General features: G+C 42.9%; 1 protein-coding gene across 3 annotated transcripts in view; it reads left to right on the top strand.

Annotated features, from left to right (window-relative positions):
- Positions 1 to 18,958, top strand: part of LOC140197835 (guanine nucleotide-binding protein G(I)/G(S)/G(T) subunit beta-2) — a 154,738-nt gene that overhangs the window by 109,432 nt on the left and 26,348 nt on the right. For all 3 annotated transcript variants that reach the window (XM_072258320.1, XM_072258318.1, XM_072258319.1), the window contains one exon: positions 5,640 to 5,678. In XM_072258320.1, the coding sequence (XP_072114421.1) occupies positions 5,640 to 5,678 (39 nt within the window). The remainder of the gene's footprint in view (positions 1 to 5,639; positions 5,679 to 18,958) is intronic.

The following is an 18,958-nucleotide window of genomic DNA, read 5'->3' as shown; positions in this document are numbered from 1 at the left end:
ACTGTGCCACTGAGGCCCCTCACTGTTTAAAACTAAAGTCCTGGGCAGCTCAAACACAGAATGAATTCCTACAGCATCAGATTTCTCTATTTAAACTACCAATGTGAAAATGTAAATACTCCTGGGCTGTGAATCTCCAGTCTGTAAATGGAGATGGGGTGGAGGTTTTGAGAGGGAGCAGAGTTTGTCTAATTGATTTATGATGCTGAATATGCTGTGACTGTGCCAGCATCTAGTCTGTCTATTACTGATTTCTGAATCCCGGAATATTTCCTTTTTCCCAAAAAAAACAGGGTAAAAATATTACAGAATTCTTTCAAGGACAACTTGGTGGATGATTGCATTCTTTTACCCTCATGTAGCCCCATTGGTAAGGGTTGTTCCTTCAGTCTGGATTGCCTGTATGTTCTCTGGACATCAAAATTGGAGATAGAAGAGAAAACATTGAAACATACAGCGAAATATAAACACAGGATTCTGCAGATGCTGGAAATCCAGAGTAACACAGCCAAAATGTTGGAGTAACTCAGCAAGTCAGCCAGCATTGATAGAGGAGAACAAAGAGTTGACGTTTCGGGCCAAGACCCTTCATCTAGGCTGAGTCCTGATGAAGGGTCTAGCATGAAATGTCAATTCTTTCTTTGCCCCTTGATGCTGCATGACCCGAGTTCCTCAGCATTTTGTCTGTATTAATATAGTGAAATGTGTTGTTTTCAAAATTCAGTGCACTTATTATCAAAGCGTGTATGCAGTATACAACCCTGAGATTTGTCTTCCCACAGACAACTATGAGACCCATTCAAACATCAGAACACACGCAACAAAAAGAACAAATTGCTCAAATGGCAAAAAAAACGAGTGAAAAGCACGGAAGAGCTGTGCTGCTCATTGACTGCAAAATCGCACAAAGTAGCAATTTTAAAAAAGAGTAAACAGAAACATGTCATAACATAAGCCTCAGAATCCAATCCACAAACTGCATCGATTAAACCAAGACTCCAGCAGCTTCTGCTGGGAACAGTGAGAGACTAACTGGTCAGGTGTAGGCACCTTCCTCCGCCATCAGCAGTGAACAGGAGCTGGTGGGGGGGAGGAGGTGGCAAGGGAGAGAGACTGGTCAAATCGCCCGCTCATCTTCCATGTTCGTCGTCGTTGGTTTCAACGTTGCTCTCCACTTTGATCGGCAAGAAATGGAGTTGATCATGGGCTCGTTCGTGCCTTGCTTCCAGACTGCACACTCAGCTCCAAACTTCCTCGCAGACAGCAAAGCACCAGATCTCTCAATCGGCCTGAAAACGCAACATCAAAATGTAAATCACAGGTTCCAATAGTAGCAGAGTCATATTTGAAAAAAGAAGTAAAAGTAGTTATTTTGTTAACTGACTGAAGGATGTGGCATTTGGTTGCGTTGTTCGCTGGCGCCACCTTGTGTCAATATCCAACACAGTCCAAGGATTATGCTGGGGGCAGCCTGCAAGTGTTGGAGATATCATTGAAATGTGTACAGTTCTTTGAGTCAAGTAGTTCAGATTCTGACAGATGGTTTCCTCTAACTCAAGAGTCTAGAATTCAGAAATAAGGAGTTCCCCTAAGGACAAAGATGAGGGCAGTTTCTTCAGAGAAATTACGGAGGGGCACAGATAGTGTGAATGCGCACACTTTTGTTCCCAGGGTTGGGGAATCAAGGACTAGAGGGCTTAGGTTTAAAAGTGAGAGCAGAGGTTTAATAAATACCTGAGGAGCAACTTTTTCACCCAGAGGATGGTCAGTATATGGAGCGAGCTGCAAAAGGAAATGGTTGAGGCAGGTACATTAATAATGTTTCAGAAAATACTTGGATAGGCACATGAATAAGAAAGGTTCAAAGCAGGTGTTCACAACCTGGGGTCCATGGACTCCCCGGTTAATGGTAGGGGTCTGTGGCATAAAAAAGGTTGTGAACTTCTGGTTTAGAGGGAAATGGGCCACAAAACGGGTAAGTTAGACTAGCTTAGATGGAACCTGGTCAGCGTGGAATAATTGGGCTGAATGGCCAGTTTCCATGCTGTGTGATTCTGACAGGCAAACAATGATCTGAAGTACTTCTAAATAAGATTGAGATGGGGTGCTGTTTCCTGTTGACAAAAGGCCCCCTCAGGGATCTACACTAGAATTGGGGTCCTAATTTTAGGGGAGATACATCTCTACCAAAGGAGGTGTAAAGTGCTCCTTCCCTCTGCTAGTCTGCAGGTCATCGTCGGGCAAGGTTTAGCACCTGCTTAGCCGCCTCCTTGATCAGGGTCACGTGAAGCTATGGGAGCAGGTGGTGGTTTGTCGTATGAGCATATCACAAGCCCTGGTATGCGACCGCTAATGCCAAGCCAACAATCTCTGAAGAGTATTGATAATGGCTTGAAAGACACTGCCCAGAAGAAGGCAATGACAAACCACTTCTGTAGAAAAATTTTCCAAGAACAATCATGGTCAAGGAAATTCATGCCAAATATAACAGCACATAATTAATTAATTCTACATTGATTGGAGGAAAGTATGTGGGGGGGGGGGGAATGCCAGGGCTAAGTTCTTCACACAGAGAATGGTGGAACACCCTTCCAGGGGTAAGGGTAGTGGTATAGGGCTATTTAAGAAATTCTTAGATAGAAAAATGGAGGGCTATGTTGGAAGGAAGGATTAGATTAACCTTGGAGTAGGTTAAAAGATCAGCGCAACATCGTGGGCCAAAGAGCCTGTACTGTGTTGTAGTGTTCGATGTTCTATGTGCCTCTAATTTCAAGGGCACTTGTCGAGTTACATTGGAGGAAGGAGTTCTGTTCAGAGACCCACTGAATTTTACAATGGTCCTGGTGTTTATCGTCCAGTCCTTGACTGGGGTTTGGTGGCTGCTGGGCTTCAGAGGGCTTTTGCATTTCCAAACACAGTGCATAATATTTATAGACACAAGACTACAGATGCTGAAATTCAGAGCAAAAAATTAAACTGCTGGTGGTTGAGTAACATCTGCAGAGGAAAAAGGATGGTCAACGTTTCTTAAAATTTACCTTCATCAGATAAGATGCTGAAACCTGGAGCCCATTATTGAAGCAGTGTCCAGCTCCTTTACTCTATGTCATTGTTCAGAGCTTCAATTTGACTCTTGTACCGCACTGGAGACACGAGGCTGCAGGCGCTGAAATCTGGAGCAACACGCTGGAGAAACTCAAGGGTCAGGCAGCATCTGTGAGGGAGAACTGGACAGCCGATCTCTCAATCCGAACGTCCACTGTCCATTTCCCTCTACGGGTGCTGCCTGACCCCTTGAGTTCTTCCAACAGTTTGTTTTCTATTTATTTATTTATTGAGACACAGTGCCCTTCTGGACCTTCGACTCACACCGCATAGCAATTCCATCAAATTTAACCCTAGCCTAATCATGGGACAGTTTACAAAGACCAATTAACCTACCAACTGGTACGTCTTTGAACTGTGAGAGGAAACTGGAGTACTCGGAGTAAACCCACACGACCAAGGAGAGAGCATACAAACTCCATACTGACAGCGGTGGGAATAGAGCCAGGGTTTCCTGTACTGTAGAGTGTTGTGCTGACCACTACTGTGCCACCCGTGGTTTCTGGTTGATCTGTTATCATTCTGTCAGGGAGAATGCTGCTGACTTTAAGCAATGCAGACCAAATAATTTTACTTACTGTAAATCATTGAAATTTAAATGGTGTGTTATCATCATATTGATGATATAAGCAACACTCTTCCCCACCCTCCACCTCCAAAATCAGGCAGGAGATACAAAAGCCCGAAAGCACATTCTAGTATGAGAAGATGGACTCTCTTGACCTCAGAATCTCCCTTGCCTTGGTCTACCTGCACTGCACATTCTTCGTAGCTATAACACTACATTCTGCCTTCCTTTACCCTTGCTCTTGCTGCAAAGCAAGCACAGCAAAGCCTCTACTTCTTTAGGAGTCTCTGAATATTCGGCTTGACATCTAAAACTTTGGCAAACTTCTACATTTGTCCTGCTGAAGGGTCTCAGCCTGAACTGTCAACTGTACTCTTTTCCATAGGTGCTGCCTAACCTGCTGAGACTCTCTAGTATTTTGTTTGTGTTGCTTGGATTTCCAGCGTCTGCAGATTTTCACTTGTTTCTCATGGATGTGTAGTGGAGAATATATTGACTGAAGGTATCATGGCCTGGTATGGAAACTTCAATGCCTTTGAATGGAAATTCCTACAAAAGGTAGTGGCTTTGGCCCAGTACATCATGGGTAAAGCCCTCCCCACCATTGAGCATATTTGCATTAAACACTGTTGTAGGAAAGCAGGCATCTATCATCAGAGATCCCCACCACCCAGGCCATGCTTACTTCGCGCTGCTACCATGAGGTAGAAGGTGCAAGTTCCCCAGAACTCTCACCACCAGGTTCAGGAACCCCTCGACCATCGGGCTCTTGAACAAAAGAGGATAACTACACTCCACTATAGAGATGTTTCCATAGCCAATGATCTCACTTTAACGACTCTTTATCTTATTATTTCATGCTCTCGTTTTTTATTGCTATTTGTTTATATTTGCATTTGTTGTTTTCTATGCTCTTGCTCTTTTATTTATCCTGTTCACAGTTGCTATTGTATAGATTTGCTGAGTTTACCCACAGGAAAAATAATCTCAGGGTTGTATGTGGTGACATAAATTTTACTTTGAACTGTGAACTTTAATTTTTCATCATTTCTATTGTATTTCTTCATTCTTTGTGACCTGCTAAAATTTGAATCTCAGGGTAGTGTATGATGACGTATAACTACTTTGATAATAAATTCAGTTTAATTTGGAACTAAGCAATGAAACACTTCCCCTGTGTGTTTTTGGAGAGGAGTAACAAACTGCTTGAAGAACTCAGTAGCTCAGGCAGCTTCTGTGGGAAGAACGGAATTGAATTGAATCAGAATCAGGTTTAATCTCACTGACAGATGTTGTGAAATTCTTCGTCTTTGCGGCAGCAGTACAATGCAATACATAATAAAAACTGTAAATTACAGTAAGTACAAATGTATTATTAAAAGTTAAATGAAATAGTGCAAAAAGTGAAAAAAAAGAAGTGAGGTTGTGTTCATGGGTTCAGTGCCCATTCAGAAATCAGAGGGGAAGAAGCTGTTCCTGAATCACTGAGTGTGTGCCTTCAGTTTCCTGTACTCTTCTCCCTGATGGTAGCAATAAGAACAAGGCATGACCTGGGTGATGGGGGTCCTTAATGATGGTTGCTGCCTTTTTCAGGCATCGCTCCTTGAAGATGTCCTCGATACTATGGAAGCTAATCCTATGATGGAGCTGATTTAGTTTCCAACTCTCTGCAGATTATTTCAATCCTATGGGGTAGCCCCCACCTCATACCAGATGGTGATGTAGCCAGTTAGAATTCTCTTCACAGTACATCTATCGAAATTTTCGAGTGTTTTTGGTGTCATACCAAATCTTGTCAGTGATTGAAGTCACAACCCTTTGTTATTCGCTGAGTTGCTCTGGCAGTTTTTTATTGTTGTCTTCCATCTTCTGTGCCTCCATTGTTGGAGGTGTTGATGGATCAGATGAGGGAGAATCTTGCCCCTGCCAACTAGTCCTAACCCTTCTTGTCTCTTCTCTTTTGCAGGACGCAAGGAAAGCATGTGGCGACTCCACGCTGTCCCAGGTGAGGCGAGCGACTGATCTTTCAGTAAAATAAATGTGTCTTCGGTCACACCTGTGACCCTCCTCCCACCCGTGGTGTGGGTATTGGGTGGGGGAAGGCTGCAGTACTTCAGGGCATCAGGTGCTGAGAGTTGGAGCGGATGTAGTGGAGAATGAAGGCACTTGCCAGCTGAACCTGAGTGATTGTTCCAGGTTTTAAATTGCCTTCTGAATGATTTTACAACGTAGAACAGACCTTTTTGAAATCTGTCTCTTCTATCTGCCCATTATTCATATCTCTTCATCCACTGCATATTCATTTATTTAACAGCTTCTTAAACAACACTATTGTATCTCTTTCCATCACCATCCTGGCAGATCGTTCCAGGTACCCACCACTCTGTTTAAAAAAAACACAAAGATACTCTGTGCATCTCCTTTCAACTTACCCTCGAAACTGTCCTCTGTGTGTGTCTTCCCTCTCTCCCCCAGGCCTTTCCTCCTTCCCATCATACCCCTCTCTCTCTTTCTCCCCCTCCTCTCTCCCCCTCCCCCTCCATCTCTCACTCAACCTCTCTCTCTGTACCACTTTTCCTGGCCCCAACCCCTCTTACCACACCCACTCCCCCCCCCCCCAGCCCTTTGAGCCGCACCACCCAGCAACCCCCTGATTTAGTGTTCTATGTTTGCCCAACATCTCCTTATAGCAGGCAGTATCCTAGTGAACCTGTTCTGCACCCCCTTCCAAGGCCTGCACGTCCTTCCTATAACGGGGTCATTTTGATTCTGAACAACTTTGACTTCACCTGTTCGTCTGCCTTAAGTTAGTTCAGAGAATTCCCCGAGCAAGCTCTATATTTAATCGCCTGATAGTCTTTGTTATCCAGGGTAAGAGAACAGTAATCTTGTATCAGTTATCCATGTATTCTCACAGTGAGAGAGTGAGTGAAAAAGAAAGAGGGGGTGGTGAAAATGAGAGAACACTAAGGAGCAAACTCCCATTTACAATGTAGGATTCAAAATTGTTTATTGTCATTCTTCAGTACACTAATGTAAAGGAGAATGAAATGATTGTTACTCTGAATACAATGTAGCTTTAAAAAAAAACAATAACTTATAAATATAAAAGCAATCCTATAAAACACAATGTACAAGTAACTGTTTGAGTGTAGCCATATATACACAAGTTTAGTTTACACACAGACTGATTCTATATATACTTTATACTTTATTGTCACCAAACTATTCATACTAGAACGTACAATCATCACGGAGATATTTGATTCTGTGCTTCCCGCTCCCTGGATTACAAATCGATAGTAAATATTTAAAATTTAAATTATAAATCATAAATAGAAAATAGAAAAATGGAAGGTAAGGTAGTGCAAAAAAAAAAAACAAGAGGCAGGTCCAGATATTTGGAGGGTACGGCCCAGATCCGGGTCAGGATCCGTTCAGCGGTCTTATCACAGTTGGAAAGAAGCTTTTCCCAAATCTGGCCAAACGAGTCTTCAAGCTCCTGAGCCTTCTCCTGGAGGGAAGAGGGACGAAAAGTGTGTTGGCTGGGTGGGCCGTGTCCTTGATTATCCTGGCAGCACTGCTCCGACAGTGTGCGTTGTAAAGTGAGTCCAAGGACGGAAGATTGGTTTGTGTGATGTGCTGCACCGTGTTCACGATCTTCTGCAGCTTCTTCCCGTCTTGGACAGGACAACTTCCATACCAGGTTGTGATGCACCCTAGAAGAATGTATATATAAAGAAATGCCACATACAGGAGTATCTGTGACTCTGATAGATAATAATAAAGTGACCTTGTGATCCTTGGCAAGAGGAACTCTTCCAGGTAGCAGCAGGGCTTATGGAAACACGATAGGCCAGTGACTGTATCAGTATACATATAAAGACTGGAGTGTAAGCGTAAAGTGGCATGAGCGTTGCTGAGGGGCTGTGGAAAGGAGTAGCTGATGTGGATGCTAGGGGGGTTGGTTAATGGGAGGAGATGTTGATCATCCTGTCGGATTAGTCCCAAGGTCTCATTTGTAGAGGGAGTTTTACTGGATTAATTTTAAAAAAAACATGGCTTCACATGACTGTCCTCAGAAATTTTCCTCACTGGAGGTGTGCAGTTGATGGTTCCTACACATTCCTGTGCCACTGCTCGTGTGACAGAGTCCTATATTCCATGGGCTGCCGCTGCTTCTCCAGGTTGCCCAAAACTTTGTAATCAAATCAAGTTTAATTATCATCCAACCATACATGGATGCATCCAAACGAAACAGCATTCCTCTGGGGCCAAGCTGAGAAACATGCACAACACATTCAAAATAATGAGCAAAAAAAAGAGGTCATGCAAAATAAACACATACATAGTCCAAGATCCTGAGCAACATGTCCCACAGATTGATGGTACAAATTTGTGGCAGTATGCAGCCAGTGCAATTCAGCCTGGCATTCGTCCAATCGAACACTGGAGGTTAGCACCTATGGGAGAGGCCAGCCTCCAACTGATCATGGAACCCACATTACACTACCCCTGCTTCTCTCTCCCAGACTGCAGCAGCAGGCAAGCCTGCAGCTTGAGGCCTAGTCCTCGCTACAGCCGAGGCAATGCAGCTTCCATGCTGCCTGTTGTACCATTAAACAAGGGAAACAGGCCTACAGCACCTTACATTTCAATGTCATGAAAATGAGCCATTCAATACTCCCCTTCTTGCTCGGTGTCCATGTACACACGTGCACTGCCTGCCCATAGATCTACATCAGACACTGAATCTACAGCCAACTTTCTCTGCTCTGCCCAAGGGTACCCAGGATGAGGAGGAATTTCTTTTGCCAGATGGTGGTGAATATTGGCATTCATTGCCACAGATGGCTGTGGAGGCCAAGTCATTGGGTATATTTTCTTAGAATATATTTTGAATATTGTATTTGGTTCTGGTCGCCTCAATATAGAGAGGAAAAAGAAGAGATTTATTAGGATGCTGCCTGGATTAGGGAGCATGTCTTATGAGGATAGGTTGAATGAGCTTAGGGCTTTTCTCTTTGGAGCGAAGGAGGATGGGAGGTGACTTGTTAGAGGTGTACAAGAGAGGCAAGATCGAGTGAACAGCCAGAAGCTTTCCCAGAGTGGAAAATGCTAATATGAGGGGGCGTAAATTTAAGGTGATTGGAGGAAAGTATGGGGGAATTTCCGAGGTAAGTGTTTTACACAGAGAGTGGTGGATGCATGGAAGGTGGGAGGGAAGGGTTAGCTTGATCTTGGAGAAGGTTAAAAGTTTGCCACAACTTTGTGTGCTGGAGGCCCTGCACTGTGCTTTATAATATTATTTCTTCTATATTTAAAGCAGAGGTTCTTGATTAGTGAGGGTGTCAAAGGTTACAGGGAGAAGGCAGAAGACTAGAGTTCAGAGGAAAAATACATCAATCATGATCAAAGGTCAGACACTCAATGGACCAAATGGCCTAATTCTGTTCCATTGTCTTATGGCACCTGGGGTGTTCACAATACAGTGGATTCCAGTTAATTGGCCCAATTAAGCAGCTGCCTCAGTAAGCTGAAGTTTCATGGAAATAGTTTAAAGGCAATAAAAAAAAGATGAACTACAGTTTAATTTGCAAATTATCTATTTAAATGAAATACAGGACAAATTAGAATATTACCAATACTGCTACGGTACTGTAAAACTATTAGTTCCTAATAGTTATCGATGAAGGAATTCATCGATTGTACACTGCTGTGTTCTTTTATTGACTGTAAATGAACAAAATCAGCACAGACACCTAGAGCAAATAATGGACAGCCTTCACACATGCTTTCAAAAGTTGTATCCTCCAAATCTTCATTTTCATTGTAACATTCAAAACGATTGTTGATGCCTTCTTTGTAGTTCCTAACTTGTTGAAGTAGTGAAATCGTTTTCACTCCCATCCATTTCTGGTATCTCCAAGGCTTGAAACCACAGTGAGCAAAACAGATCTGAATTGTCTTGCTGCTTATTTATTGTCAACAATCAGTGACAAAAATTACTACTTTTGAACTCAAACGCATGCAACTGATGCTATTTAAAAACTCTTCACTCTAAGCCCGATATAGTGTCCAACAGCCACACAAGTTCATGTGACTGACACTAGTTAGAAACTGTTTGGGAATGGTCTCCTGTTCCAATTACGTTGCATAGTGTCCCAAATAAATGAAGGGAATCCTGGCTATTTTCTCAGTTAGTTTTTGTTCTTTAATAGTTGTCCGAAATAAGCAACTGACCTGATTAACCGATGGACCATTTAACCAGAATCCACTCTGATTTGTGGTGAATTACTTCAGAATCAGAATCAGATTTAACATCACTGGCATATGTCATGGAATTTGTTAATTTTACGGCAGCAATACATGATAAATTAATATACAAAAAAACTGAACTACGGTAAGTATGTGTGTGTATATGTATATATGTCAAATAGTCAAATTAAAGTAGTGCTAAAAAAAAAATTGTAGTGAGGTAATGTTCATGGGTTCATTGACCATATAGAAATGGATGGCAGAGGGGAAGAAACTGTTCCTGAATCTCTGAGTGTGTTCCTTCAGGCTTTCCTGATGGTAACAATGAGAAGAGGGTATGTCCTGGGTGGTGGGGGTTCTTACTGATGGAAGCCGCCTTCCTAAGGCACTGCTCCTTGAAGAGGTCTTGGATAATATGAAGGCTTGTACCCATGATGGAGTTGACTAATTTTACAACTTTCTGTCACTTGGCACTGACTGGAATCTGGAATTGCTGTGGCCTCAGCTACATCGTGCAAAACTGAGTCAGGGTCCAATTTTATTATAAGACATAAAAGTACGTGTGTGTACAGGGAAAAATTGCAGCAGCATCAGATAAGACACATTCCCAAGAAGGCAAGTTATACATTATACATTGTTTCTTTAAAAAGAAGGAACACAGTAAGCGGGGGGAAAAAAAGGGCCTTGTTTAGTGCAGAGCGATTAATTTAGTAATAGTGTTGCTAAAGAGTACTGATCAGGATTTTGCTGCGTGGTTCAAGAACCGAGTGTTTGAAGGGATGTAGTTGTTCTTGACTGCTGTCAGCTCTCTGTTGACTGGTCTATAATGCTGCATATCTGAATACTTTGAAACCCTGCTGAACTTTGGGATATTGCATCCTTTTCAGTGAGTCCCTGCTGTTCTCTTATAAGAAAAAAAGACAGAGGAGTGGGGGTGGATTATACTGACAAGGTTAACGTAATGATTGGCTTCCACTTAGTGGCCTGTTTCATTTCCATGTAGTCCAGCAATCTGCTTTGAAGTAAATTTGGCCACCTACCTTTCCAATAATTCGCAAACCTCCCAAGAAGACAAATTTGTCCTAAACATGAGAAAGTCTGCAGATGCTGGAATTCCAATAGCAACACAGGCATAATGGAGGAACTCAGCAGGTCAGGCAGCAGCTATGAAAATGAATAAACAGTCGATGTTTCAGGCCAATACCCTCCTTCAGGTCTGAAAAGGAAGGGGAAGACACTGGAATAAAAGGGGGGAAGGGAAGGCGACAGGGGAAGCCAGGTGAATGGGAGAGCTATAGGGCTGGAGAGGAAGGAATCTGACAGGAGAGGAGAGTGGACCATAGAAGAAAGGGAAGGAAGGGGGGGGGGGGTGATAGGCAAGAAGAGGTAAGAGGCCAGAATGGGGATTAGAGGAAGAGGGCAGGGGGAGGGAATTTTTTTTCCACTGGAAGGAGAAATCGATATTCATGCCATCAGGTTGGGATCTACCTAGATGGAATATAAAGTGTGTTGCTCCTTCATGCTGAGAGTGTCCTCATCTTGGCACAAGAGGAGGCCATGTACTGACATGTCGGAATGGGAATCGGAATTAAAATGCTTGGCCACTGGAAAGATCCGCTTTTGTTGGATGGAGTGGAGATGCTCTATTTTCCTAGTACTGGTCTTAAATGAGCACCCCTTTATTGGAATTTGTTTATTTTTGTCACATGTACCAAGATACCAAGTTAACAAATTTCATGACACATGCTGGTGTAATAAACTGAGTTTGATTCTGATACAGTGGAAAAACCTGTCTTGCACACTGCTAGTACAGATCAAATCATTACACAATGCATTGAGGTAAAGCAATAACAATGCAGAATAATCAGAATCGGGTTTAATATCACTGGCATATGCCATGAAATTTGTTGTGTGTGTGTATATATCTATCTATCTGTGTGTAAGTAGTGTGAAAATGGAAATAAAAAAAGTAGTGAGGTAGTGTTCATGGGTTCAATGTCCATTCAGAAATCAGATGGCAGAGGGGAAGAAGCTGTTACTGAATTGTTGAGTTTGTGCCTTCAGGCTTTTGTACCTCCTCCCTGATGGTAGAAATGAGAGGAGGGCACGACCTGGGTGATGGGAGTCCTTAATGGTGGATGCCGCCTTTTTGAGGCATCGTGCCTTGAAGATGTCCTGAATACTGCAGAGGCTACTGCCCATGATGGAGCTGACTAATTTTACAACTTTGTGCAGCATACTTCAATCCTCTGCAGTATCCCCCCCTCCCCATACCAGGCAATGATACAACCAGTTAGAATGCTGTCCACGGTACATAGATATCAGTGAGGCAGGCAGAAGGTGTGGGAGCACAGAGCAGCTCTTATAAATGTGTCAGTGCCACATGCTGTCCACTGACACATCCTGTGCTGCACAGCACTGGAGTCCGTCAGGTGAAACAGGCGGCCATGCCAAACAGGGGGCCTGTGAAGCCCCTCAGTGCACAGAGTCTCTGTTAATAGCTGGTGCTTTTAGTGAGAGAGGATTAAAATTGTCCTTGCTGTTTGTCTGTTGTGGCAACGTTAAGAGTCCGTGACCTCCCACCCAGTTCTATTTAGTCTAACTCTAGTACAACTGAGGAAAATCGATCACTTCCAGTCCTGTTCTGCCAGTGAGGCTCCTCTCTATGTATGTTCCCTTTTCCCCAGATTCCTTATATCACCGTATCCACCTTGCATTTAGAGTTAATCCCCTCGATTTCTTAAATTAGACCCATTCAAGTCAAGTCTAAAACACAGTCATACACATTATACACAATAACTTAGGAAGGTGAGAATTAAATCTACGAATGAATTATGCATAGATAAAGTAAAGTGCATAAATTAAATATTGTAGGTTACATACAAGTTAAGGCCAATTTATACTTGTGTGTCAAATGTATGCCATAGGTATGGTGTAGCCGTGTACCCTACGCTGTACTCTACGCCGTAGCCTAACGCGCACCTCTCCCAAAATGTAACTATGCGTCGCGGTGACACAGACCGCAACAGCTATGATTGGTCCGCTTGGTAACATCACATTTCCTCCTACGCTGCAATAGCTTCTATTGGGTGACTGAAGGCCAGGGAAGGAACTCTGGCTGCAATGCTTTCCATTAAGCTTTACAGACCTCCGACATTATGGAGGACCCTGTGCTTGATGCCAGTTTGTAGCTAGCTGCTACAGCCTGTTGACTGAAGCTAAAACTCGAATGGTGATTGCCAGTCTCTGAGTATACTGCGCATACACTGATGCAAAATAAATGGTTGGAGATGATGAACCAAATCGTCAAATCTACCTGCTGACACCCGAAAGTATTTGAAATGCATTTCCTCGTCCATGTCTCTCAGTGGCCGGACAAGCACAGAAAATTCACCCTCCTTCAGTTTCAGTCGCCATTGTTTGAAGTTTGAGTTTCTTCGTGTTGAGTTTCAACACGAAGAATCTCAACACAGTGGCATAGAAACCCCACCGCCAACTAACGTTTTGGCGGTGAATTGCAGAGAAACGCAGACACACCAACGCACAAGTATAAATGCTCACAACGGCGTAGCCCACTTGCGTAGGCTATGGCTTAAGCTAGTATGCACAAGTATAAATCAGCCTTTATCCAGTGACATGTTGAATGTGAAGCAGCAGGGAGTTCAGAAGCCTAATGGCCTGAGGGAGGAAGTTATTTTCCATCTGAACCATTCTTCTTTTCATGCATCAATCAGAGTCTCCTGCCTGGTAGTAGAAAGTCAAAGAGGATGCTGGATTGAGTGTGGGATCCTTAATAATACTGAGGGCCCTGCGTTTGCAGTGCTCCTGATAAATATCCCTGATAGATGGTTGGGAGACCCTTTTTGTTTTAAAAACCTTTCCATTTATTTGTTTGTTTAGTTTTTATTTTAGAGATACTACACAGTCCAATGAGCCACACCAACTAGTGACCTACCTATTTAACCCTAGCCTAACCATAAAACAATTTTACGATGATCAATTAACCTACTAACCTGCTTGTCTTTGGGCTGTGGGAGAACAGGAGCACCCAGAGGAATCCCATAGTCACAGGCAGAAACATACTCTTTACAGGTGGCTCTGGAATTGATTTCTGAACTCCGACGTCCTGAGCTGTAATAGTGTCGCACAAATGCTGTGCTACTGTGGCACCTATAAATCAGCCCATCAGGCTTGCTGACAAATTCCAAACTTCTAACACCTTCTTCTTGAAGATGTGTTTTCAAAACTCACTGCTGCCTCCCAGATCTGCGGCAGAAGCAGCTGAATTTACAGTGGCTGATGACAGCAGGCCCCCTTCCACTCCTTCCATGCCCTCTACCTCCTCCTGTCCCTCTCCTTCTCTGTCCCATCAGGCAGGAGATAGAAAAACCCAAAACCATGTACCACCAGGCTCATGGACACTTATCCCACTGTTACCTGACTCTTAAAAAGACCTCCCATCAAAGTGCAAAATAAATTTGTTATCAAAATACATATATGTCCCCATATTCACCCCTGAGATTCATTTTCTTGTGGGGCATACTCAATAAATCCATAGAATAATAACCTTAATAGCATTAATGAAAGGCCATACCAATCTTGGATTCAACCAGAGTGGAGAAGAAAACAACTTGTGCAAGTACAAAAAGAAAGAAATAATAAATAAATAAACAATAAATATCAAGAGCATGAGATGAAGAGTCCTTGGATGTGAGTCGATTGGTTGTGGGAACATTTCAATAATGGAGCAAGTGAAGTTATCCCCTCTGGTTCAAGGCTGAGGGTTAGTAACTGTTCCTGAGTGTGATGGTGCGAGTCCTGAGGCTCCTGTACCTTCCTGATGGCAGTAGTGAGAAGAGAACATGTCTTGAGTGGTGGGAGTTCTTGATAGCGAATGCTGCTTTCATTCAACAGCATTTCATGGAGATGTGTCCAGTGGTGGGGAGGACTTTATCTGTGATATACTAGGCTATGTCCACTACTTTTTCCGTTCATGGGCATTGGTGTTCCCATCCCAGGCTGTGATGCAACCAGACTATCCTTTCCACCACACATCTATAGAAGTTTGTCAGAGTTTACACTTGCAACGTTTATAAAGTCAAACACTGAAGATGGGTTCTTGACCTCCCAGTCCACCTTGTCCTGGTTTTCATCTCATTCCTTCCTTGCACTGCACTTTCTCTGTAGCTGCCACAATACATTCTGCAATCTCTTTGCTTTTTACATGACGTATGAATGGCACGATCTGTCTGAATGCAGACAAGACAAAGGTTTTCCACTGTATCTCAATACACATAAAAATAATAAACCAATGTCTATTCCTCTTTCCCCATCATTCCCCCCCCCCCCAATACTGAAAACTTGTCATCATCCTCATCGTGTGATGTGGGCGATCATGGTCTTTAATATGAGAAGTTCTGATAAGTTCTTGAAAACTTTTACCTGTCCATCCCTTGGTGTAACTGGTTAATATCACGAGCTGTCAACCACGACTTTTCCTTCCATCAGTTTTTCCCATTACTGCAAGATGCTCGAGCTTCTCTTTCCTCAGTTCCATCCCAGAAATTCCGGCTGCCGTTTCCTGATTGATGATATCAGCTCTCTTATTCTGGCTTCTCGCAACACTTTTTCATTTGTTACTCTGTCCTTCCACAATATTTTCATCCTTCTTTTCAAAAACCACATTTCTGCAGCTTTGAGTCTTCCTTCATTTTGCTTTGATATTGTCCAACATTCGCTTCCTTATGTTAGTGTGGAATGAACATAGCATCACAACACTCTGAGTTTCGTAACCATAAAAATCGTTATTCTTTAGTATCTTGAGGCAGCATAATTACACTGATGCCCAGGAATGGAGAAGTCTAGAGAAACTGGTGCATGTAGCCCAGTCCATCACAAGCAAAGCCCTCCCCACCAATGTAGTAAATTTACATGGAGCACTGCCGTCATAAAAGACCCCTACCAGGCCGTGCTCCCTTCTCGTACAACCATTGGGCAGAGGTACGGAAGCCTTAGGTCCAACACCACCAGTCATTACCTTTCAACCATCAGGCTCCTGAACCAGCATGGATAACTTCACTCACAGCAACGCTGAACTTACTCCACAACCTACTGACTCACTTTCAAGGTCTCTACAATTCGTGTTGGCAGTATTACATTTTACTCATTTGCATAATTTGTCTTGTATTGCACATTGGTTATTTGTCACTCTTTGTTAATGACTAGTTTTATTTGGAAATTCTATTGTATTTCTTTATTTTCCTGTAGTATATGGTAACATAAACGTACTTTGTTAATAAATTTTACTTTGACTTTGGGAGGAAGCCCCTAGTTTGATCCTGACTTTTCTCACTGCCTCAATGCATAAAAGCATGCAGACATGGTCAAAAGGTTCATTTGTTGTTCAGAGGAAACATCTGAATGGGGAAGAAATCTGATCTAAGTGACTTTTACTATGGAATGTTTGGTGCCAGATGGGGTGGTTTGAGTATCTCAGAAATTGGGATTTTCACTCACAACAACAGTTATAGAATGCTATAGCTCAGAAACAGGCCTGTGAGCCAGTAGGGTTGGTCGGTGCCATCTGAGGGGAATAATGCTCATAGTGATTTTTGGCAAAGTGTACATCTCTAGAGTTAGAAAATGTGTGATAGCATTGCACCAGTGGTAGCTTTGTTACTTCAAATAAGTAATCACTTTTTGTATATATTCCATATTCTGTATATCAGTACAGCAGAAAATGTTACCCCACCCCCCAAAAGGTAAAAAACCTCATTTGGGGAGATTTCTGGAGTTTTATCAATGTCATGATATTCTGCGTATTAGATTATGAAGACCCGTAGTCCTCTTTTATTGTCATTTAGTAATGCATGCATTAAGAAATGGTACATTATTTCCTCCGGTGTGATATCACAAAACACAGGACAAACCAAGACTAAAAAACTGACAAAACCACATAATTATAACATATAGTTACAACAGTGCACAATACCATAACTTGAAGAAATCCATGAGCACAGTAAAGTTCAAAGTTTCTCAAATGTCCCACAGACGAGAGAAGGAAGAAAACCTCTCCCTGCCATGCCGACCACAATCCGACTCTGAGTCATCCGAAAACTTTGAGCTCTGATCAGCTCTCCGACACCGAGTACTGAGCGCCATCTCTGTCTGAGCGATTTGACCTCTCTCTCGGTCGCCAAAAGCAGGCAAGGCTGGGGATTTTGAGGCCTACCCTCCGAAAGATTCCCGACCGCACAGTAACGACAGCAGTGAACAAGCGTTTCAGAAATTTTTCCAGATGTTCCTCTGTGCCTTCACATCCATTCTCCATCAAATCAGAATTGTCCACGTATTATCGTATCAAATCAAAACAATCTTAAGCTTTTGTCATAGCATATAGAGTTACAGTACAATAATTCAAATGTGAGGTTCCACGTGGACATAACCTAGGTGCCATTTGGTTGTAAAGTGAATATATTTAATCAAAGACTGCTTTCCATACTCTGTTTTCCATACTTTCATAACCTATTAATAATCATAATAATTTTCCAAGTCTTCCACATTTTCATCTGAACTTTCCACACTCTCTGAGGTGGATGCCTGGTTCTCACAGTCTGTCAGTCTATACATGTCAGTACACCTGAGGCCATTTGCAACACACATACATCTTGGGAGTGAACAGTTTTTTGGACAGTTACAGGCCAGTAGATCCCAGACGGCATCGAGTTCTGGCTGGCCTTCCATCCAGTGTACCACCAACTGTTCAGCTTCCTCTTCTCTCTCCATCTTCCATCCTCTGCCAACAGGGCTTGGCACTTGTAGGTCCTTCTCCAGACATCTTCTCCATATACCAGCCTGGTAGTTGGCTCGCTCTGCATGTTTTGTTAAGCAGTCCTTGCATGGTGAGAGTTGATGACTTTTTGATTTCACCTTTTTTGGCACAGGAAAGGTGATACCTGAGCTCATTGACCTTGGTGATCGATGCTTTTGGGGCATACAGGAGACATGTAAATGCCTCCAGTTTGTCCATCAGTTCCGGAGAGAGGTCCCATTTCCTGACCCAACTCTAAGAATGTGTCCTGAGTTTCCCTGTTGCTGGTCAGAAGTTTTAGGGCACTTGTCTTCCCTTTGCCTGCAAAAGCGCTTACAGTGTCACATCCTGTATATGTGTGCAACCTGATGAGAGCCCTACAAACCTCTATGCCAACGTGGCAGCAGCCTTCCTGATGCCTACAAGCCTTGTTCAGGTTCTAGTGCCACACTTCTGGTACAATGGGGCCTCAATCTTGTCACAAAATGCTAAAGACATGATAAAGACATCTGTGTCTTCTGAGCAGATCACTACAGATTGGTACCCCTCTCTTGTGGCATGGGCAGCATGGAGAAGTAGGCGGCCATCTGCTTCTTGTTGACACTGAAGAGCTGACATCTCCTCACTGTCTTGAGATATGATTCTGTAACATTTGTCATTCACAGCTGCATACAGAATCTTCTCCTGTAGCTTTGCTCTGTACTCTGTCTTTCTCCATTCATGGACTATGAAGCTAATGAGACTATTTTTGTTACTGACTTTGGTCAGGAAGCTCCTCCACTGCCTCACCATCTGTGTGCCTGTGATACCTTGCAACTCATGACCAATCTCTTCACCCTGTAGAGATCTTTCACTGTTCTTGATAGAGTTCTCCTTGTATGTGTCGAACACAACATCTACAGTGGCATGCAAAAGTTTGGGCACCCTTGGTCAAAGTTTCTGTTAGTGTGAATAGTTAAGTGAGTAGAAGATGAACTGATCTCCAAAAGTCATAAAGTTAAAGATTAAACATTCTTTTCAACATTTTAAGCAAGATTAGTGTATTATTTTTGTTTTGTACAATTTTAGTGTGGGGGGAAAAAAAGGAAAGGAGCACCATGCAAAAGCTTGGGCACCCCAAGAGATTTGAGCTCTCAGATAACTTTTACCTTGGTCTCAGACTTTAATTAGCTTGTTAGGGCTTTGGTTTGTTCATTAGTCATCATTAGGAAAGGCCA

The sequence above is a fragment of the Mobula birostris genome, chromosome 5 (assembly GCF_030028105.1).
Source record: "Mobula birostris isolate sMobBir1 chromosome 5, sMobBir1.hap1, whole genome shotgun sequence".
In the NCBI taxonomy this organism is placed as follows: Eukaryota; Metazoa; Chordata; class Chondrichthyes; order Myliobatiformes; family Myliobatidae; genus Mobula; species Mobula birostris.
The sequence above is the reverse complement of the archived record's forward strand: the minus strand, read 5'-3'. Positions and strand labels throughout refer to the sequence as shown.